The 22,038-nt window shown below is 41.4% G+C and overlaps 2 protein-coding genes and 1 long non-coding RNA gene across 4 annotated transcripts; 2 read left to right on the top strand and 1 right to left on the bottom strand.

Moving 5' to 3' along the window:
* The first annotated feature begins 537 nt into the window (after positions 1-537).
* On the top strand, positions 538-3,167 carry LOC128758985 (uncharacterized). The gene is made up of 3 exons (XR_008414559.1): positions 538-640; positions 1,967-2,110; positions 2,188-3,167. It is a non-coding gene; the product is annotated as an uncharacterized LOC128758985 (long non-coding RNA).
* Positions 3,168-4,346: 1,179 nt separating this feature from the next.
* On the top strand, positions 4,347-5,976 carry LOC128758645 (phenylethanolamine N-methyltransferase). The gene is made up of 3 exons (XM_053864818.1): positions 4,347-4,512; positions 4,968-5,178; positions 5,532-5,976. Exons 1-3 carry the CDS (start codon positions 4,347-4,349, stop codon positions 5,974-5,976), a joined length of 822 nt encoding a protein of 273 aa, XP_053720793.1.
* Positions 5,977-7,860: 1,884 nt separating this feature from the next.
* Positions 7,861-21,786, bottom strand: LOC128759408 (protein phosphatase 1 regulatory subunit 1B-like). 2 transcript variants are annotated; one of them, XM_053866305.1, is made up of 5 exons: positions 21,471-21,786; positions 14,695-14,778; positions 10,839-10,914; positions 9,915-10,037; positions 7,861-9,838 (listed from the first exon to the last, which is right to left on the bottom strand). In XM_053866305.1, the coding sequence occupies exons 1-5, from the start codon at positions 21,597-21,599 to the stop codon at positions 9,711-9,713; spliced, it is 540 nt and encodes a 179-aa protein (XP_053722280.1). In that variant the 5' UTR covers positions 21,600-21,786; the 3' UTR covers positions 7,861-9,710. The 2 variants fall into 2 exon arrangements, with proteins under 2 accessions (XP_053722280.1, XP_053722281.1); XM_053866306.1 differs by having other exon boundaries at positions 8,212-9,835.
* Positions 21,787-22,038: the final 252 nt, after the last annotated feature.

The following is a 22,038-nucleotide window of genomic DNA, read 5'->3' as shown; positions in this document are numbered from 1 at the left end:
CGGACCGGCGCTTCACTTTTTTGATCATCTATTATCAATTATCGGTGTAACCGTTCATCTCCCCCACAGTGGCACTCACGCAAAAACTCCCTTCTAGATATTAGCCATAGTTCAGCGCTGCTGCGGCTCACCCTTTTCATTTTGTCTGTGTGTTTGTGTTCTTTTCCCTCATCCCTCTTTTGTGGTCCTGTCTGAACAAAAGAGTTTTGCAGAGCCGCACTGGTTGACCAATTCGACGTTTTTCCGTTTTTATCTTGTGCACGGTTCCTTCGTCAATTATACAGGACATAAAATGACTGAGTACAAACAGAGTTTGCTGGAATGAAAACTTTTAAAAATGTGATCACAAAACATAATTCTGACTGTTTCACAAACCTACAGTGGAATAAAACGTTTAGATCCACCTTCCCATAGAATTTACAGAATTGCAGCATGAATGACACAGCTATGAAACTACACACTGGCATAGTCCTCTCAGCTCGCACTGGTGGCGGCTTGTGTGGTTTCTAATATTGGAAACATTAAAACAACTGCAGACACACAAGTATGTGGACCCCACCTCCCATTCTTTTCACACCCCTAATATTCAAGCATCCTCTACTCTGACAGAAAGAGGACCACTCGGACAACAGCGGGGCACGTAAGTAGAAAAGACCACAATAAGTGACTGGTTTTGTTTTCATGTTTTTTGATTAGTTTAATGACATCAAATCAAACAGTCTCGTATTCCAAATCTCATATTTATAACTTATATAACAATTGTTTTTCTGGAAGTGCGGAATGGTGAATTTACTTAAGTGACATAACAGAGCAGTGTGTGCGACAGAGATTTGTCATGCGTAAAAGAGGTTTGAAACAGCTTTGACATATTTTCCATGTCTCCGATGGAGACCACTACATATGTTGTTGTGCCCTCACGGCTGCAGCAACTACAGTGACAAGTAGGAAGCAATAAAGGAGCTGCATTTTTACTGTAAATCAACAGACTGCTTCTTGCAATGACACAAAACTTATGTATTCCTTTACAGTGTCATCAGAGGAAACAATATCCCACAGTTTCCTGTCTTTTTTCCTCTTCTATCTTAAATAAGTCAGATTGTATTTTTGCCATTTTCCTGAACCTCATGTTACACATGGACTGTCCTGTAAGGCAATTCTTTAAATGTGTGCATGGCTGTGCTGCAAAACTAGACAGGTGTGCACATACTAAGCTGGGTTTTTGCAACATGCTCCTAACTACAGCTGAGATTTCTCATTTCTGTCTTTCTGTTGTTGGATGTGCATATTGTTGTTTATCGCTAGACAAGTTTAAGATTGTATCAAAATTTCACTTGGTTGTCTGTACAAATTTGGAACACATAATCTCTGGTTTCAACAGACTCTGAATTAACTAATCCGAATCCTTGACTGCACGAATATCTACCCCTTCATGGCATAATGGTACTTCAACATAGTGCAGTACAGTAATGCAGCTCAATTGTAGCGCTTCAGATTATAGTTGGAAAACCATCAGTAGAAAACAGCACACAATAATTATAGTTCAGAATAAAAGCAACATGCAGTGATGTAGACAGCAGTGCAGATCGGTACATGTGATGTGATGTCAGTGTCAGTGCTTTGATGCACAAAGGGGCACTAATATACAGTAAATGGCTGAGAATAGGCTGTGCTGTGCACAAAGTAAATGCTTTAAACAATGTTCCAAAATCAGTACAGTACCGTATTATTGGCATCATACAGTAAGTGTATTAGTTGCCGCAACATTAATGTATCACATTCTAGAGCAGTATATCAACTGGTTTACAAGGGTGGTAACTTCTTGGCAACAACCACAAATGAATGTATATTGACTTGTTGACTGCTGGGTGTTTTCACATGTAATTGCTAATTGTGTTTAACCCCCCTGAAATACGACGGAGCCATTGGTTATCAGTCAGTTTTCACGCAGTACTGTCTGTGTATTAAGAATTGGATCGATGGAGACAACAGTGGTGAGCAGTGTTGCAACAGGAGCAGAGTTGCACTGCAGTGTGCTGGAGGAGGACTGGCAGAGAGGACAGAGATACAGTGCCCAATGGCACAGCCTCAGCATGCCCCCTCAGCAGCGCAGGTTATTACAACACAAGCAGCTTTTAATGTCAAGCTGATTCTTCAAAAAAAAAAAAAGATTTTTCTTTAATTTTACAGATCACCAGTTGCAGAATCAGAGAAATACCAGGAGGCCCTGAGATGCCTCCAGCACTTTCTCTCTGGCGCCATCAGTCAGAGACCATCTGCGCCCAAAGTCCTCACACGCAGGAAGCCTCAGCAGCAAGTCTTTGAACCTTCTGCTACCACTCCAGTCACGCAGCAGAGTCCACTCCACTCACCGAAGGCCTGGCCACGATTCCGAGGAGCATCTGGTTAGGGATCAGAGGAAGACCCCTGTATTCCAGGTCGATCAGTGTGCTTTTGCTTTATTCTTGTTTTGGGGTGTTTTTTTTTTTCATTTTAAGAATACCACCTCTGCGATACTACTTTAAACATTGCTACTTGAGACATTGTATGAAAGATGGTTCTCACTGCACATAAATGACATGTGTAGGACTGAAGTGTCCAAGGTTTCAAGTAACTGCAGTTTATCTGTGCTGTGAGCTGCACGTTTTGGAAGCCGTGTGGTGGATGAAGAATCATTCTCACTTCAAATGTAATTCAATGTGTCGGTTTGGGAGAGGACTGTTATTTTGAGATGGCTGGCAATTGAATTAATTTGCAAACAGCATGTCTGTGTGTGTGTTCCACTCAGCTGCCAGGATGAGAACGGTGTTAAGAACGGATTACTTGTGTCGATGGTCCACATTTGACAGCTGCTGATGGTAGATTCCCTGAGAATGCATCACACATTGGAGGACACTTTCGAGTAATTGATATTGGCTCAGCTGTTCATTTGTAATCTAGGTTGTTTTTTGGCACCAGAGATAAATAGGAAGATCACATTTTAGGAGCAAGCAGAGTTTAGTATGATGAGATCGGAATTGTCTGAGATGTTTGCGCTATTGGTTCAGCATTTTGTATATTTTCATTAGACAGGAAGGAAGAAGGAAGGTGCATTATACAATCAAAAGAGAACCTATTGTACAGGAGGTACTGTGGCAATTGAGGTTTCATTGAGAAGTAAGCATCTGGACTACAAGGAAAGTATCCATTAAACACACCTTTCCATGTCTGCATTGTTTTTTTTTTCTCTTTTTTACTCTTTAATGTGAGGGAGATATTGGTTGGTAAATTTGTAGTTACTTTGTAGTTGGTAGTAAAAAAAAAAAGTCACTGTAGATAATTTCAAATCTCTTTAAAGACATTCATAGAAAAAATACAAAAACAAAACAAACTAAAGTTTTGTCTCTTGAGTTTGATTGTTGACCAGGAAGTGTAAATTAATATTCAAACAAACCGTCTCCATTTTGGGTTCAGGATACACAATAGCAGGTTTATCATGTTTATTTATTTATTCATGTTACAAATTTATCCGCTAGACAGAACATGATCCCAATGAAGAGTGAAGGTTGTACAAAAGCAAATCAATGGCCGTAGAAAACCATCGATGACACCTACTAATTTTCTTCACTCTTTTTTTACTCAATTCAGTTTAAATATAATTTAGTATATAACCATTTAGTTGAATAACTCGTAATTTAACATGCACTGTTAGCATGAAAACAAACAAACAAAAAATCATTCTGCTCCTTTAGTCCTGTCATGGAGATTATTGTCAGCGTAGTTTGTCTGGTTTTGACTGTGAGGTGTCACAACAGTGAAAAATGATGACAGTCTGGGCACATGAAACTGCACCACACAGTGCTGCACTTAGAACTTAGCAAAACTAAAAGATGTTGCTCAACTTCGTTTGACACTCAAACCTAATTATGGATGTTCCTGATGGACAAAAGGATTACAATTGTTACTGAGGACGGCCGCCAGAAACTAGAACATTAGTGAGATCAAATCACCATCATCCACCTTTATCTGCCTCACAGTAAATAGGCTCTGGTAGGTTGTTTGCTCAGAAAAAGCCCTTTACAATGATAGTGAAGATATGGACAGGGTCTGTTCAGCAGCTGGAGACCTGAGAGCAATGATGGGTCCATCCATTAGTGGGTCCAGTCTAGGTGGAAACCCCCTAATCTGATGGTGTTCAGTGCCAGAGGCCAGGCAAGGTGAGCAGGTCAAAAGTTATTATCCACAAAATGCAGTTAAGAGGCAGGTGAACAATAGGAGGGACACACACTTGCCACACACTCAGGTGTATATATTCAGGTACAGGGGCTACACTGATCATTGTACGGAGCAGAAGTAGCTGGAACACTAAGATGGAGGAAAAAGAGAGTGGAGTGGCAGCCATGGCGAAGTGCTACCAGAGGTTCGATCCAGCGGCGTATCTTCAGTATAATTACACTCCACCCAGGGCCGACTTCGAGAGGAAGGACAGCATTGTGCCCTGGAAACTGGCCTGCTTGCACAGGGCCTTTACTGAAGGTACAGAAGACTTTTACTCAGATCTCTTCATGGTATTCCGTTCAATTTTATTAACAGCAGTTTAGACATGCAGCATTCTGCTCCACCACTGTTCATTTGTTTATGTTTTGGGGTTTTTTCTCGCTAATTTTTGACACAAGTTAGTAAGAACACTGTATGTCCCCCAAACAACTATTATGGTTCTGATGTCCATTCTAGACATTCTTATTTGTAATTTATATGAAAAAATGTTATTTATATGGACTTTAAATCCTTAAAGAGACAAGCTGCTGATGCGACCCTGGTATTGATTCTGCAGTACAGTTATTTTAAGTCTGTGTGAGTTTGTTTCATTTTTATTTTTTTTAATTCATCAGTCAAGTGAAATCTTTGATGGTGCGTTTTGTCAAAACTACGAATTCTGTCCACTCTTCTTTCCACAAATTGGTTTTCTATTTTCATGACATGTGTTGCAGGGGATGTTAGCGGTAAGCTACTGGTGGACATTGGATCTGGGCCCACTTTGTACCAGGTCCTTAGTGGCTGTGAGATTTTCAGTCAGGTGGTTCTGACTGACTTCCTGGAGGTGAACCGACAAACGCTGAGGCGCTGGCTGGAGGACAAAAATGGATGTGGACTGGACTGGACTCCATATCTGCAGCATGTCTGCAAGCTGGAGGGACGACGGTGGGGGTCACTTTCTATATAATATGAGAAAAAAAAACTTTTTTTCTTTGCAGGAGGAATGATGAACTAATAAATAGCCACATTTTGAAATTCACTTGACAGCCACTAAAATCCACTCACGACATTAGTAACAGACAAATATTTACTAGCACTGTGCAAAGCATTTAGCAAATCAAAGTTTTCCTAATACAGTAGCCCAAACAAATAAATAAGCGTGGTTTGTTAAATGATGATGTAATTGAATTATTGCAATAATCGCAACCCAATTGAATTGCAGAATTAATTTCTTTCTTCTCTTAAAATGATGTCCCTTTGACCCTTTTACTTCCCTTACCATGTTTGGATCGCAACAGGCCCACAGCGTGGACAGAGAAAGCAGCGAAGCTCCGCAAGGTGATCACTGACATCCTTCCAGTCGACGTCCACCGCCCTCATCCTGTGGATCCAGAAGCTTTGCCTCCATCAGGAGCCGACTGCTTGGTGTCCTGCTTCTGTTTAGAGAGTGTCAGCCCTGACCTGGCCACTTTCACCAAAGCTCTGGGTCACATCCAGAAGCTCCTGCGGCCTGGTGGCCACCTCATGCTCATTGGCGCTCTGGGGGAGAGCTACTATTTTGGGGGACCAGGGGTTAAGATCCCAGTGGTCCCTCTAAATGAGGCCCAAGTATGTTCTAGTCTGAGGGAAAGTGGCTTCACCCTGATCAGGCTGGAAGTGTACACACTTCCTGAAGACATGAGGGTGGGGGTGGATGATGTGACTGGGGTGTTTTTCGTGAAGGCAAGAAAGGAATCGGACTGAAGCCCGTCTCTGCTCTGACATTCACGAGCAAAAACAGGAGTACCGAGAATAACGGGGTGGGCAGAAAAGTAGGTAAACACTGACACCTATGGTCACAACACAGACACTACATTCAGTTATGCTATTTTGATGCGCACTAAATACAATATTCTGCTAATAAGTATCTTTTGTCTTTAATGTGTGGGGAAAAAATATAAATTCAGTGAACAACAACTTTGATTTTGTTTTCTTTGTCGAATCAATTACCATTTCTGCATCGAAATTTGAAAGTAAATTAATTTTTCTCATCATTTTGGATGGAAACTTGGGTCCTTTGAATGGTCTATTTTCTTTTTAACAGTTTAATCTGTTAGATCATTTAATAATAAATAATTCAATGTCTTTCTCATTCTTGCATCCTTGTGCATGTGAACTTGATTGTGGTGTTCAATAAAGCACTTTCAGCAGTCTTTGTTTGTTGCCACCCGATCACCTACCTAGACCAGACTAGACTGCCTTGATTCTTATTTCTTCCATGTATTTAGTAACCGCATGCGATCGGAAGGCAATGTTAAATGAAAGTTTGAATACACCCTGTCTGAGAGGACTCCATTGTTTTTGTTTTATTTCATTCCATTTAATTATGCAATGGTATTTATCATTCATATTTGACAAGTTAGGTAGTAGGTTTAAACTTCAACATCCCAATGTAGGCGTGGAACCGTTGAGAACAGCGAGCAATGAAACTGTTCAATGGAATCTTCATGACTGTGAACACAGCTGATGAGTAGAGAAAGTGTTCTCTACTCATTTGCAACATATGGAGTGACTCCATTGGGAGTGACTTGGAAGGACATCAGAAATTAGTACATCAGAGAGACAGGATAAATGTTTGAAAGGTTACGTAGGCCAAAGGTGGTTTGGACATGAGAGGAGAGATGAGATGTTGAAAGAAGACTGCTCGAAATAAAAGTAACTCACAAAGGGAGAGGAAAACAAGTGTTTAGGTTTAAGGATGTGCTAAAGGAGAATAAGAGAAGGATAGGTGTGATATAGAGAGGCTGCACAAGATAGGCCACGCAGGAGGAAACTGACTTGCCGTGGCAACCACAAACAGGAAAATGCTGAAAGGTTTTTCTTTAACTTCACTTACTGTACTTACTGTAAATTTGCTGATTTATTGCTATATATAAAAGTACAACAACTTGAACCCTGTATTATCTAATTTCCTTTAAAAAAAAAGCCAATTTCAACTGTCACGCTACTTTCTCTCAATTTGACTTGTTTTTGCCTTTCACGCTTTAGAAGTATGTGGTTTAGTTGTATTTGGTTATGTAAATGAATGGTTGTGTGGTGAAATGGTTTGTTTCTTCATTGCCTCAACTGAAAGTTGTCAGTTGTTAACTTAGTTTATGGCAGAAATACGAGTATAATGATGAAGCTTTTTCCTCGGGAACACAACCCTCTCTGAAGGGGAAAAAAGATTATTTGCAATAGTTACTCCACCCCTCTGTTCAACAGATAAAATAGAAAGACCACATGCTCTGACTCACGTCATGATGGCAAACTGCAAATGAATATCAGTGATGTCTCTAGCAATGTTTGAAGTCATTCAATCATCTGAAGACTTATGCAGGAGAATCTTTCTTGTGAGTGAGACATTGGTAGGTCAGGATTTAAACATTAATAGTGATCAATGGTCAGATCTCTGAACATTGATTGGTTGGAGCATAAACATGCACCCACTCAGGACCGGTTTTACCTGCTCTGCTCCACGATCTACTCCAGCCATTCATCATTCTCATAGCACCGCCATAGCTAATGATGTTGAGCAACTGAGCAGGTAATAGACGCGCTCGCCAAGATACTACTACTCCTTCACTCACCAGCCTGCTATTGCACTCTTACCTACATTGCCTTTTTCTTACATTTGTTCCAAATGGATCACATTAGTCATAAACTGCATGGAATAAAAATGTAATAAGCGTCTCAACTAGCATCGGCTTAGCTCGAGTCACACGAGTTTTCGTAACAGTAAACGTCCTGTGACTGTACGAGGCAGATTTAAGACAGGGGCTCGTCCTACTATTCTATCATGTCAAACATGTCCTTTAGTTGTGTCGACCACATATTATGTTTTCCGTCTTCTGTGTGATTACACTGTATTCTGGCTTTTATGAAATCACTAGCTTTGGTCAGCTTCCATCGTGGCACAAATCTTCTTAATCCTTTTGTTGATTTTTATTTTTAAATCCACTTTATTTTCCATTACCAACCACATTTCAGCCTCCCCTGCGTCCAACTCCATCTTTCTATTCTGTAACCGTGTTTGTGTCATACAACCCAAGAGCACCATTATAACAAGTCACTTACCCTCTCCATGCTGAACTAAAAGTGTTACAGCAGACAACATTAAAAAGGAAATACATTAAATACATACATTAACACAGAATTTGCACCGATAGCAAACCACTCCAGTTTCAGTCAAGAGTCCTTTTATTATCAACAAGCACCAACAAGGAATAGTTCATCTATGAAATCAGGAGAACAATCGCTTCATAGGTTAACGTAAAAGCTCCCAAGTTGTTAATGTTTGTTTAATAAAGGAAAAAAAGGTTAGTTACTTTCTCTGCCAACAAGTCTCATCTCTTTGCTTAAACCCATTTTTTCTTTCGCTTGCTCATTAAAAATAAAACATGGCCTAAATTCTGAACTATTTTCTGTTAATTGAACATGGTGTCAGTTAGTGAGTGCTGGCGTATATGTGCTTTTATTCTCAAGCCCTGCTATTAGTCTTGGTAACAAAAATGTACACACAGAGTTTAGCAATACGTACAGGGGGTCCCAATGGGTCATCAGTCATCAAACTCACACCAACATATGCTTCAATCATCAGTTTAACCTCAACACATTTGGAGGTAAGTAGAGTAGAAACAAGAGCATCTATGTACATCTTTTCTTAACAGCTAAAATGTTCTGTCCCAAAACATCATGAAAAGGTATGTGCACACATTCATCAGTCATGATTCACCATCGCACCACTGACTTCACTGATTTCTGGAAGTGTGTCTTGGCATAGTTTAATTTTGTTTTGGACTTCCACCACACTCGTTTGAACATTACAATACACAATTTCCCACCACTGCCTACAACCAGTTAAAAGGAATCAATGTCGCCAAACGTTGAAAAATGCATTCCATGATGTTTGCAAAGCGGAAAGTTCTTTAACTCTTCAACACTCTTTAAATGTCCTCATGCGGAGATACACTCAAGCCACCCGGGCACACATCTCTTTGCAGGAGTTCCGTGTATGAATTTAGAATATCTGATGAATGATCTAGTTTTCCATTGCCTGAGGACTCTGTGTGGTGACAGTAGAAGTCTGCTGTGAGTTTTGTCAGCCAGGTTTGGATGACAGCTGAACTCTTGTGTCTTCAATGCACCGTATGCCAGTCCCTTACATTCTGAGTCCTGGTCAAAGTCAAAAATCATCCCAATATGACACTAGCTGCAGAGTTAGGAGAGATGACGATTTATGAAAAAGTTCAGACTACTCCAAAGCGGCCACTTGTAGCAAGTAGTAAGTCTGTTTATCATTTAAAAATGAAAACATTATCATGAAATATTAGGTTAGATTATGTAAAATTGAGCAATGTCACTATTGTAAAATAACCCATGAGCCCCTATAATTCATACACATATAGCATGTGCTTGTGTTCTTCCTTCGCATCAGTCTCTGGTTACTCGGGCAGAAATCATTCACCCTCTTCTTCCTTACTGTCCTCTGCATCATCTTCAGTTGCCTGGTGACTGCTGAGATCACAGCTTCCTGTCAAACTGTCGGACGACAGATCTCCAAAAGGTTCTCTTTCTTTTTGATCTGCTGGAGAAGAACTTCCCATTAAGACAATGATAATTGTCCAGCATACACTAATACGTTTAAAGGAGCTGAGTGTCACCTGTCGATGTCAGCTGGACTTGTCCATTGTCTTCACCCACTTCTTCTTCAGATGAGGTGTCTTCTTTGTCCATGGAGGTCATGTCTATTGAGGACAGGTGGGCCTGGGCAATTCTCTGTACAGCTAAAAACAAATTCATACCATCCTCTTTGGTGATGTTCGTTCCCCAGAGCAGTGTCTCAAAACACACTGCTCAGAGTGAGTGATTTCAAATCAAAGCTTTACATTCATTATTTGATAATTCAATACTTACAGTATAACAGCTGCTGAGGTGTGTGTGTTCCTGAACTCCTATCTTTGTGAGAACCTAAATGAGTTGTTAATCAACAAGCCTCATTTATACATGTCAAGCCTCATTTTGAGTATTGAAGCTACTAAATATGTCCTCACAAGGGTTAGAGGGTCAAAATGTCAGTAAAAGTTGTTTATTATAATTTGATGGTTAGTTTGGTTCAGAGTCCTGGTTAAGGTTAGCCATTTCTTTTGGATGGTTAAGTTAAGGGTGAGAGGTCCACACAAAAACAGCAAAACCAACGTCTGTGTGTGTGTGTGTGTGTGTGTGTGTGTGTGTGTGTGTGTGTGTGTGTGTGTGTGTGTGTGTGTGTGTGCGCGAATAAATTCTGCCGATGTAGGTCTTTAATCCAGTATTATCCAGAACAACCTCACAGCTGTCTCTAAGTAATCTCACATCACACAGTCTCACACACACACACATACACATACACACACACACAGCACACACACGCACACGTACCACACACAAAAACACACAAATACACACGCACGCAAACTTGTGATTTTTGGACGGCATACATTCCAGTGCAGATACAGAGCATATGTCAGTTATCCAGTCAGAGAGGATCTGCCAAATCTCCACTTTGAGGGACGATTTATTCTCAGATGTGAAAAACACCAAACTCTGACCTTTGAGAGAAGGAGGCTGGTACGACGACATGTTGACCAGTTTTCCTTTGAGAAGGCCGTTTTCCCTGAGCATCCACTGCAGAAAACAGACACCCAAATTCAAAATTTATATTTGATTCAAAAAGGTAGGGCGCCCTTAATTTGGCCCACAGGTCAATAGTCACAAGATAAATATTTACAATTATGAGGAGAGAGAACGATGAGGAATTAAGAATGAAAGAATGAACATCTTGACAGCATAAACACACTTTATTATTATTATTATTATTATTATTATTATTATTATTATTATTATTATTATTATTATTATTATTATTGATGCACCAATACCAATGTTGGACCATCACACATTCACAAAAAAAGATCATACTGAGGAATGTTCAAATAACAAAATATAAGAAAAATGCAAGTACTTGTACAATACTCGTCTTGGAAAAAAACTGTGCATCCCGAAATATTATTATTATTATTATTGAGTCTTTGACCTTTTATTCAAGTATTTCAAGTAAGATGATTAAATGCATTGGCTACAAATGTTGTCATCAGTTCATTGTGTCTAATGCTTATCATGTTGGGTTCACCACAAAGAGATGGTTGAGTCCATGATGGCTTGATTCCAACAGAATGTGCATGCACATTGCTCATGCTGATCATGTTCTTGAGTGCCTTTGACACCATCAGTGACATAAGACCAACATCATCAAATAAACATGTGAACTGGACAAGTGACTGTGCGACCAGTCCACCAATGGGGCGGAACATAACAGTCAAGAGCCGACAGCGAAAGGGTGGAAAGGATACGATGCGCAGGGCGGTGAGCCAGGCGGGGAGAGCCAGGTGCCAGCAGCCACTTGTGACTCACTGCCAGCAGTTGGTGGTACAATGTAAATAAACCACAAGGAAAATCCCTTAAAGTCCTTAGTTAAAAGCGCAATTGCAAAATGGACAGCGAAATTGTCACTTTGCATTCCGCCTCTCTGTGCTGTTGATGCTCCATTGTTGCTCCAACACAGGTTGACTATTGAAATGAATTGTCCTCTCAGGATTAGTGAAGTTTTCAAAACCTAAATGTGTTGAGGATCATAACTGACTCAATCAATAAATGAACCTCAACAAAGCATGTCTATGGTAGGGTATCAGCTAGTGTTCATCAATGTCTTAACTACTGATTCCATATACAGTGGTACCTCGGACTTCGAACGTCCCAGACTTTGAACAAATCGGAGTTCGCACAAAGATTTCGAGATTTTTTTGCTTCTGATTTCGAACGACAATCCAGAACTCGAACGCCCCCGATAAAAGCTGGAAAAAACATAGCCTGCTCGGACCGATCAGCTGACCCATGACGCGCTTTGTTATTGTGTGAAACGCAGCCTCTGTATGCAGACGTGTCCCGTTAGCTACATTTACTGACTGTTTTTTCTTCATATTGAGGTGTAAAACCTTCTCCGCACTGGACCGTGGTAGAGTGTCACAGGGTAGCTGTTCCCTCTCGACACCTCCGAGGCCGGAGCGCGCAATCCAGGGTTTGATGTCCTGTTGTCGGCTGGAGCTGGGACAGGGATGAGGCGAGTCTGGGACAGAGCGTTACTTGGTTTATGACTTTGTCACAGCCAAACTGCACAGACCCGCACATTCAGAGCTGGACACGCACTGGGCACCTCTTCACTCATGCCCCTCCCTCATGCACCGACCACACACATAGACGAACAGCGCACCTGCAGCAGACACGCTACATTCACTCCTACAAAAGCGTATTTTAAGGCCTGGAACGCATTATTTCTTTTTCCACTAATTGTAATGGGAAAAATCGATTCAGATTTCGAACAAATCACTTCTCAATCAGCCTTCTGGAACGGATTGTGGTCGAGAACCGAGGTACCACTGTAGTACCATACTGGTGGCTGCAGTTGTTCAGTCACTGCAGTTTGTGGAATAGACACACCGCAACGACACACCAGTCCAAACTAGCCGAGTTGGGAGTTGGAAGCCTGTGTGGCTACCAACTCCTCCCTAATCCACCGTGGGCTCCAGACCTTGTCCCCAGTGACTTCCACCTCTTTCCCAGGCAGAATAAACCAAAGATTTGTGGCAGGGTGGCTTGGTGGCAAAATAGACTAACAGGCATCAAAATACATGTGGTTCTATTTCTTTTTCTCTTCTTTTCAGCTTCTCCCACAGCGGGTCATCCTCCTCCATCTCACCCTGTCCTCTGCTTCCTCTTCTCTCAAACCTACAAATCTCATGTCCTCGTCCATAAATCTCCTCTTTCCACCTTCTGCCTGGCAGTTCCAACCTCAGCATCTTCCTCCCAATGTACTGTCTATCTCTCCTCTGTACATGTCCAAACCATCTCAATCTAGCCTCTCTGACTTTGTCTCCTAAACACTTGACATGTGCTGTCCCTCTGATCTACTGCTTCCTGATCCTATCCATCCTGCTCACTCCCAGAGAGAACCTCAGGATCTTCATCTCTGCTACCTCCAGCTCTGCCTTCTGTCTTTTCCTCAGTGCCACTGTTTCCAAACCATACAACATTGCTGGCCTGACCACCGATTTGTACACCTTTCCTTTCATCCTTGCCGACACCCTTTTGTCACACATCACATCTGACACTTTTCTCCAATTATTCCATCCTGCCTGCACCTGCTTCTTCACCGCTTTCTTACACTCTCCATCGCCCTGACAGTTGCGCCTGAGAACTTAAAATGCTCCACCTTCTTTATCTCTACATCCTCTAACTTCACCTGTCTACTTGGGTCCCTCTCATTCACACACATGTATTATGTCTTACAGCGGCTAACCTTCATTCCTCTCCTTTCTAAGGCACACTTCCACCTCTCTGGCTTATCTTCCACTTGCTCCCTGCTCTCACCACAGATCACAATGTCAACTGCCAAGATCATCCTCCAAGGGGCTTCTCGTCTTACCTCATCTCTCAACCTGTTCATCACCATGGCAAACAAGAAGGGGCTCAGAGCTGAGCCTTGGTGCAGTCCCACCTCCACCTTGAACTCCTCTGTTACACCTGCAGCACACCTCACCACCGTCTTACATTCGGCACCCATGTCCTCCACCACTCCAACATACTTCTCCGCCACTAGTCTACTTTCCACTACTCATTCCCACAACTTCAACGTATGGCTCGTCAACTTTCATGTATGTCTATTTATTTTACACACACACACTCTAAAAAAATGGAGTAAAGCTGACAGTCGACTGTGGAATATTTAGGAGCGAGGAAATCCCATGACTGGATTTGTTGCACAGGTGGCATCCTATGACAGTTCCACGCTGGAATTCACTGAGCTCCTGAGAGCGGCCCGATTTTTCACAAATGTTGGTCAAAACAGTATGCACACCTTGGTGCTTAACTTTATACACCTGTGGCCAGGCCAAGTGACTATGACACTAATTCTGATCATTGGGATGTGTGAGCAAATACTTATGGTAATATAGTGTAGATAGTGTTTGAACGAATGAATGTTTTAAGATGTGAAAGTTTAGAAAATTATCACAGATACAAAGCTCAGACTGTAAAACTGTATGCTTGTCCGCAATTGCCCAGGAGACCCCTGCATCTGTTTATCTCTGTTTGTTATTTGATTTAGATGCTTGTTTTGTTATTTGTTGTTTTGTTAAGTTATTTTTGTGCAAATAGATGTTTACAGCTTCTTTTTTACCACGCAAGTTGTTGCAAGTTTCCGTTTGTTGTCATGGCGTGTCGGGAGAGGAATTAAATGGGGACAGGGTTATAGGCTGACGGCGGGCCTTTGGACGCCCTGTTTCAAAGTCCTAGCCAAAAGCCTTGTTCTAAGTTAGGCACTGACTATCAGATGGTGTCAATAGTATGAACCTGTTGTGGTCCTCCATCGTCCTCTGGTGATGGGGGGTCTGTTAGCCGGAAGAGTGTGGCAGGTGTTGGCCTCCGACGTCGAATCTACATTGGGACAGAAGACAGTTTCCTGATTAATAATGTAACTTATTAGTAATTGGCAGTTAGCAGCATTGGTATTGCTCTCATAATTAAATACAAATGAAGATTTCTACTTCAACATTTGTGCTGCGTGAAGGACTTTGTACTCGTTATGCCTCAGCTACGTTAAACGTGAATTAGTGCTGGACATTGGTGGGAAGTTGAGGAATCCCTACTTCCCTCTTTTAGCTCAACAGTGATTTGGTCAGATGCGTCCACAGTCAAGCTGCAGAGAGTTGAGCACACCTTCATGTAGAGCCAAGCCGCTGAAGAAAGCCTGAAAAAGGTAACTAAGCTGCAAAGTGAGCTGCAAGATGAAGACGCTAGTCAGCAATAGGGCTGAACGATTTTGGGAAATAATCTAATTGCGATTTGTTTCTCTCAATATTGCGATTGCGATTAAATGTGCGATTACTTTTCAAGGTCCTCTTCTCATGTATTTTGCAGCAAACACAACTAATAAATCAATCTGTATTATAATAACCATATGTGATTCAGTATATATAATTGTTCTTCCTTATAGGCTATTCTTATGTTAAGATAAAGGCAAATGAAGCATGAATTAAAATGAAAGATGGTTTATTTGTCTACTTCAGTTTCAACTGTAGACTTACTAAACTGATGAATCACACAAACTAAAGTGCATATTACAACAATAATGCAAACCAATATGTGGCTTTACCACTCTAACACGTCCAACTCTTCATGTAAACGTAGACTGCACTTTTAAAGCACTGTCTGAACATAAACAGCCCATAATTAGTAATAAAAAAAGCCAATTGGACAATAGACGTCACGTGACTACCGGGAACGCACATGGAGTAACAGGCACGTATTGCCGCCACTTCTACTAGTGCGCATCAGTTTTATTTACAGGTACGAGAAGAGGTGCAAAAGGGTGCACGCACATACGGATCGTGTTCTACGAGTATGTGGAACTTATGCAGTCGAAATGACTTTTCATGTTTGTATGAATGTAAATCTTCTTTTTACACGCACATGCCACGGGGTTTACGGATGCAAATGTGCAGTTACGCGTATGTGCCTCTGACGCATGGATACAAGTCTTGTGTTACGGGTATGTGCCACTTTTGCACCCATTTTACCTTTATAGGCTAAAGCCGTAATTTACAGCTCAATGGCTAAAGCTCACCGTTGCGCTGCACCGCCAACGTGAAAGTCACGTTACCAGTCAACTCGCAGCCTTACGGTTAAAAAATCACGTTTTATCACATTGCGGTTTAATCGCAAATGCATTTAATCGTTCAGCCCTAGTCAGCAATGACTTCCATCACTTTCATAGTTCACATGCTCAACAGCACACCACCACTCTGCCCCCCCTTCTGCTTTCAGTACAGAGATCCCGGTGAGGAGATCCTTGCATGCTGGAGAATTATGCTAGCCAGCATTAAGCTGAACAGAGTTCCCCATTATTCCATTGACAAAAAGACCTGCTCCCAGCACTCTGAACAATATTTCATGGGACGTTACAACAAATAGTGTCATCACATTTTAGCTCACCTTGCATAATTTGGACTGAGGGAATGTTTAATAAAGCACAGGTAATGAGAGTACAACATTGATTTGAGATCTTAAAAATAAGATTCAAGCAGCCAAGACTCTGTAACTGACAACTAACAATGGCTCTTCATAACTATTGAAAAACAACAAGACTTTCTGATAAAGAATAGCCTGATTATGTTATGAAATCGCCGTCTTTAGTTTGTGCTCCAGTCCAATCTGGGATCAGAGCGTGGGTTGGAGGTGTGGGCTGCTCACTCTGGACTTATCCATATTCATCATTCCTCTTCGAGTGGGAGATACCACTTACATTTGAAGTAAAAGATGCCGTTCATCACACCACAACATGAAAATATGAAAGTGGACATGTGCTGCTGCACACAAAAAGAGGTATCTCTGAGGAGGGATCAGCAGGTTCAGCACTTGTTTCTTCACAAAATGGATGACAAATCTGTGTTGGAATAAAATATATACACTACATAAGAACCATAAAGCACCAGAAGTCTTCAGCAGCGGCATGTCAGTGTTTTTCTCCAACATAATCCGACAGGGTGGGAGTCAGGACTGTTTACAGGCAATTCATTGTCTGACAATAAACTTTTTAAAGGTTTTTACCTCACATTATATTTTATTCAAAACATTATCTTCAAAGAGAAAGATAAGCAACGGTGTAAATAAAGTCCTGAATTAAGGGTTGAAGGGGACCACATGCTGGGTTTTAGGAACTAGATTGTCAAGTGGACGGTTTTGGTGGTGAAAGTGTGCATACCCCTAGGACAGACCACTGGCAACTCAAACCAGTGTTGGATTGGATGACACCAAAACAAAACTAAGCTTCTGACCATGGTAGTATGTCTGCTATGCATGAGCACTTGCAGTATGTTGCACAGAGGGAAGCGGATTATCACACTTCTCAGTTTTGTGAAAACTATCATTCCAGTCCACCAACTTAACTTTGTCCATATAGCTAGGTGCTGGGAATTGTGTATACCACTGTGACATATAGAACTTGATCAATGTTTATGCATTTTCGACAACTTTCTTATATTTTGTCTGACAAATATCACTACTAAAAATAAATCATGATGTAATATTTTAAATTATACAAATTTCAGAGTCCAAAGAGAAGCTAAAATGGATGCCTTCATAGTGCTGAAGCAAACATGTAGGTATCATTGTTTAAATGTGGACATGCTGACATGTCTCACTTGAACTGACTGAGAAGAAACCACAACCTCACACAGTGGCTTGCAAAAGCTTAAACAAAAGTTTCTTTTATTTTTCTTTTCCTGCCAAACGAGTATTGAATCCAATGCATCGTCTATTTACATTGTAGTTAAAATCATGTGCACACTCAAAATGCGATGAATCATCTTCAAAAGATAATAAATAAAATGACCTAAGATCTTATCATTCACCAAAGACAAAAGGAGTATGTTGTTACAGAATGAAATCACGTCATGTCCAACTATAGGAAACAATTATATATGAATATACAGAATTTCGAAGGAGCAAGTCACGTAGTTCAAATGATCAATCATTATCAATATTGTGATGTAGGTGCTCTCTTCACAATACATGTTGATATTCCCCATCAAAACGAAGCACACATACAGGAATATGGCTTTGGCCACAACCCACGCTCTGCATTTAGAACATCTCCGGCAGTTTCAGAAACATTCACACCACAACAGTCAACACTATTAAGCAGAGTAAAACACGTCGTTGAGTTTAGGTACTACATGTCAATGAAAAAACAATTCAGTCATTGTAGAGATCAAATGTGATGGGTGAACACAATGAGGCAACACTGTGGTGAGATGTTTCAGCACATGATTCATACTTTCTGAGTAACCGCATGGTTGGAAATGGACCACAACCTGACACTATGGATGTCTAGCTTCTAACGCCACCAAACTCTTTTCTGTCTTCACAGCATCACTACTAGTTGGTATGATGCTGGTATTTTGGTACCATGTTTCAGTGTGGAATCCATGTAAGTATGCATGAAGCCCCAAACCTGCCACATTTGACTCCATGATAATGGTGTTTTGAAGGCCTTTTTTTAGAGCCTACGGCTAGCTTGTGGTCTCTGCAGGGTTATGTTTGAATGCATTCAACGGTTGGTCACAGAATAGACCACAGAGCAGTAGCATCATATCAGAATAATATATGTGCAGTATCAGCTAGGGATGCACCGACTTTCATTTTATTTTCGATACTGATACCGATTCCTGGGCTTTGGGTGTAGACCGATATCGATCCGATACCAGTGCTTAGGTATTCACCATCTTTCCATGTTGTGGTATAACACTGGTCATGCTTTAAGTAAAAATGACGTCTTATGGATATTACAAACTCTCTCTCTCTCTATCTCTGTCTTTCTCTCTCTAAAGAATGTTGCCTGCAGCACCGCCTCAAATCGACAAGGATTCTACATGCAAGTTGGAGATTTTTTTTTTTTCAGGAGGATTATAATTGTAGTTTAAGCTCAGGCTCAATTCAAAACAAACTTTAACAATGCCATCCGCCGTTTTAGAGACTCTGCAATGATTTTATTTGATGATTTACAGATCTCAGTGGGGTAGTGCAGTGACACGTGATCTAGCTAAGCTGGTTCAGCGTTTTACGCTCAATGAAGCACTTCCTACAGTACACACATGCGCAGCTGCTGTGTACATCCATTCATTCATTCACTCATTCAAGTCAGTGACAAACTAGTGATCCGCTCAGCTTCAGGTGGAAATTGAAAATTGGTGCTTACTCACATAACAGAGGTTCTATGAATATGTTCATAGCGTGTTTTTCCAATAGCGAAGGCCGTGAGAGGGCAGAGCACATAGGAAATAGAACTCCGCTGCACAGCGCTGTATCTGCTGTGAGCTGCTGCCATGTTATCATAATGACGGGCTCCCCGCATGATCTCAACATGAACACTAAACATAAGAGTTTAAGCGGTAGGATCGGCTCCCGAATCGGCAGTTTTTCACTGATCCAACTTTAAGAGGCTGAATCGGGTGATACCCAATACCAGGATCAGAATCGGTGCATCCCTAGTGTCAACAGATATCCAAATTCTCTGACTATAAATGGAAAACATGTGGATAGATGCTTCCCTGCTAAAACATAAATTTTCAAATGAATTAGTTAATTAAAAAAAAAAACCTGTGCCACCATTGGATGGCTGACATGATGACAGCCAAATTAGCTGCACACCAGTGCACCCATGGGAATGGGCACTGCATTGAGTAAACACAATGAAAAACCAAAGCCCTTCACCTAATAAGGACATATTGCTCTTACATGGTTTGGCAAGTTCATCTTTTTGAAGTCGGTTTACTGTTCAGGGTGCCCAAATTGTGATGAATCTTCCGCAGTTTTAGTGCAGCATTGACTGCAGCACTTTACATAACATAATCACCACCTCCTTCTGATGTATGACTCACTAACTGACCTTTTTCCCATATGTTTGCCCGAGGCAAATCTGTTTTTTAATATCCCTGACAGTCGTATTCTTGACATCCTTCCTCCCTCCCTCTCTGCTCACCTTCCTTCTTTGTCATATTTAACAACAACAACGGAGGCTGCAAACAGCTCAGCTTAATCCAAGTGCTGCCTGTCTCCTGCTGCCCTCAATCAAAAGCAAAGACTTCATCAGAATCCAGCATTGCTTGTTATGTAATGACCTGTTAGCCTCAATTGACACAGAATGGGAAATGCTCTCTCTTGGTCCATGAGGTGTGAAGCGTTTATGCCATGGTTGACCTCATCACAGTCCTTGTGACAAGCCACCAGACTTGGGTGTGACCTTGTTTTTACCCATCTTACAGAGCTGCCGCATTGTTGGACGCATGGCTTTGACTGAGCATCTTGACTTGCACCAGATACAGAGAGAGCCAGTAGACTTCAAATGGAGCAATTTCCAACAATATTTTGTTTCTTTTTTATTACCATTACCACACTACAATACACACATTTTCAACCCATACACATCAACAAGTCCACTAATCATTAAAAAAGTTGCATTAGCCAGTGACAATCAGACACCTGTTTGTGCAGCCTGATTTTCAACTTTGTGTTTTAAGTTTGGGTTATTTTCCTGCTTTAGGAACATAACCCTATCATAACTCCTAGTGTTTTGGATCAGATGCAACTTTGGTTCCAAAACCTATATTGTGGAAGTCGCTTCCTGTTGTGTGCTTGGTGTTGGTCCTTGCTTGGCAGAAATGGAGCTTGGTTTGCCATGGTGGAAATTTCCACTGTTTTATGTATGCTTGTGTTTTTGAAGCATTGATATTTTAACGTAATGTTCTCAAAGATCTGTTTTAACCCGGCACAGTTTTCTTCTGGGTCTTCCTCTGAGTTCTAGTTTTGTTTCTAGCATTTTTTGTGTGTTTGCCTAGCTGTCGCTGGGTGTTGTGTCCCAGACCCGCTGTGCCCTGTCTCCTCCATTTTTTTTTTTTTTTTTTATTCCACCGTTGGATTGGATTTTGTTTACTGGTAATTTTGATTCATTTAGATTTTGTTTTTGTCTTTCAACTTTTGTTTCTCGACCTGTTGTAAATACTGCGGCCAACGTGATGGTCATCTTGGACTCGATCATTTGCATCACATTTTACAGTTATGGTTATAAATGTTGGAGCATTCATCTTTGTGGTACAGGTAGATTTCACAGTAACAGACGAGGTGTATATGGTGATGGTTGCTGGTTACAGGTTGTCAGCAGGTTACTGCACATGGTGTAAACTACACGGTACAATACTGGCAGCGCAAGAGAAGTGGGTGATGTTTGTAAAAGTGATGATGAACGATGACGGTATATATATATATATATATATATATATATATATATATATATATATATATATATATATATATATATATATATATATATATCAGAATGCACACATACTGCACACGCTGATGTTGGCAGAAGGACGTTTTACGGGAAACTGTAATTACAAACGCGACTCTACTTGCACTAGTTGTGGGAAGAAGCCGTCGTACTTAATACTTAAGTTCCTATTGATAGTGGTGAAGCATGAGTGGCGACCAAGTCGAGGTGCTGGGAGTAGTTGGAGGCTTGGCACGCGCGCACGCCCATAGAGGGTAAACAGCGGCACAACAACACTCACCATTTCCACCTGTCGGGGGTCCAGCTGGGTGGGCACTCCAGAAGGCACAGAGAACTGGATCTTCCTCTTGGCGTCCTTGTCTTCCTCTCTGTCCATCACACCCGTGTCGGTTGGCAACAGTGGATCCATCACGACCCGGCTTCCGACGATCCAGCAAACCTTCCCGTGGGAGTTGTATCTAAATGCGCTTTAGTCGATGCAAATATTACCGCATCAAATACATTTCAAACAGAGCTGTGGACGGAGAACCTTCTCATGGTCACAGTGCTCACGCCGTCCTCTCTCAAGTCCTCCCTCCCCCCTCCAGGAGCGATCAGCGAGGATGAGGACGGAGGAGCGTGACGAGCATTCACGGTGTGTTCAAGTTCAGTGGGGAAAACAGCAGTGTAATTACACACAGAAAATGCTTATTTTAGCTGCTGCGACATGTTACATTAAGTGATGCGTTAATGTGGAAGAAAAAAAACATTAATGGGAATAATACAACTTGATTGCCAAAAGGGAATCAATTGCAGAATTGTATATTGTCCAAACAAGAAAGGGGGGTCTGAAATGAACGCACGCAAGA

This window comes from Synchiropus splendidus, chromosome 5, assembly GCF_027744825.2.
Source record: "Synchiropus splendidus isolate RoL2022-P1 chromosome 5, RoL_Sspl_1.0, whole genome shotgun sequence".
In the NCBI taxonomy this organism is placed as follows: domain Eukaryota; kingdom Metazoa; phylum Chordata; class Actinopteri; order Syngnathiformes; family Callionymidae; genus Synchiropus; species Synchiropus splendidus.
Note: the sequence above shows the minus strand (reverse complement) of the source record. Positions and strands in the feature narration are given on the sequence as shown.

What these genes read in the sequence shown, in the direction of transcription:
- LOC128759408 (XM_053866305.1), bottom strand. Translation starts at nt 21,599, where the DNA reads ATGGATCCACTGTTGCCAACCGACACGGGTGTGATGGACAGAGAGGAA. An exon ending in ACGATGGAGGACCACAACAG is followed by an intron (nt 10,915 to 14,694) that starts GTTCATACTATT and finishes TGTTTTCTGCAG; the next exon opens with TGGATGCTCAGGGAAAACGG. An exon ending in CCAGCCTCCTTCTCTCAAAG is followed by an intron (nt 10,038 to 10,838) that starts GTCAGAGTTTGG and finishes ATTTGTTTTTAG; the next exon opens with CTGTACAGAGAATTGCCCAG.
- LOC128758645 (XM_053864818.1), top strand. Translation starts at nt 4,347, where the DNA reads ATGGAGGAAAAAGAGAGTGGAGTGGCAGCCATGGCGAAGTGCTACCAG. An exon ending in GCACAGGGCCTTTACTGAAG is followed by an intron (nt 4,513 to 4,967) that starts GTACAGAAGACT and finishes CATGTGTTGCAG; the next exon opens with GGGATGTTAGCGGTAAGCTA. An exon ending in TGCAAGCTGGAGGGACGACG is followed by an intron (nt 5,179 to 5,531) that starts GTGGGGGTCACT and finishes GGATCGCAACAG; the next exon opens with GCCCACAGCGTGGACAGAGA.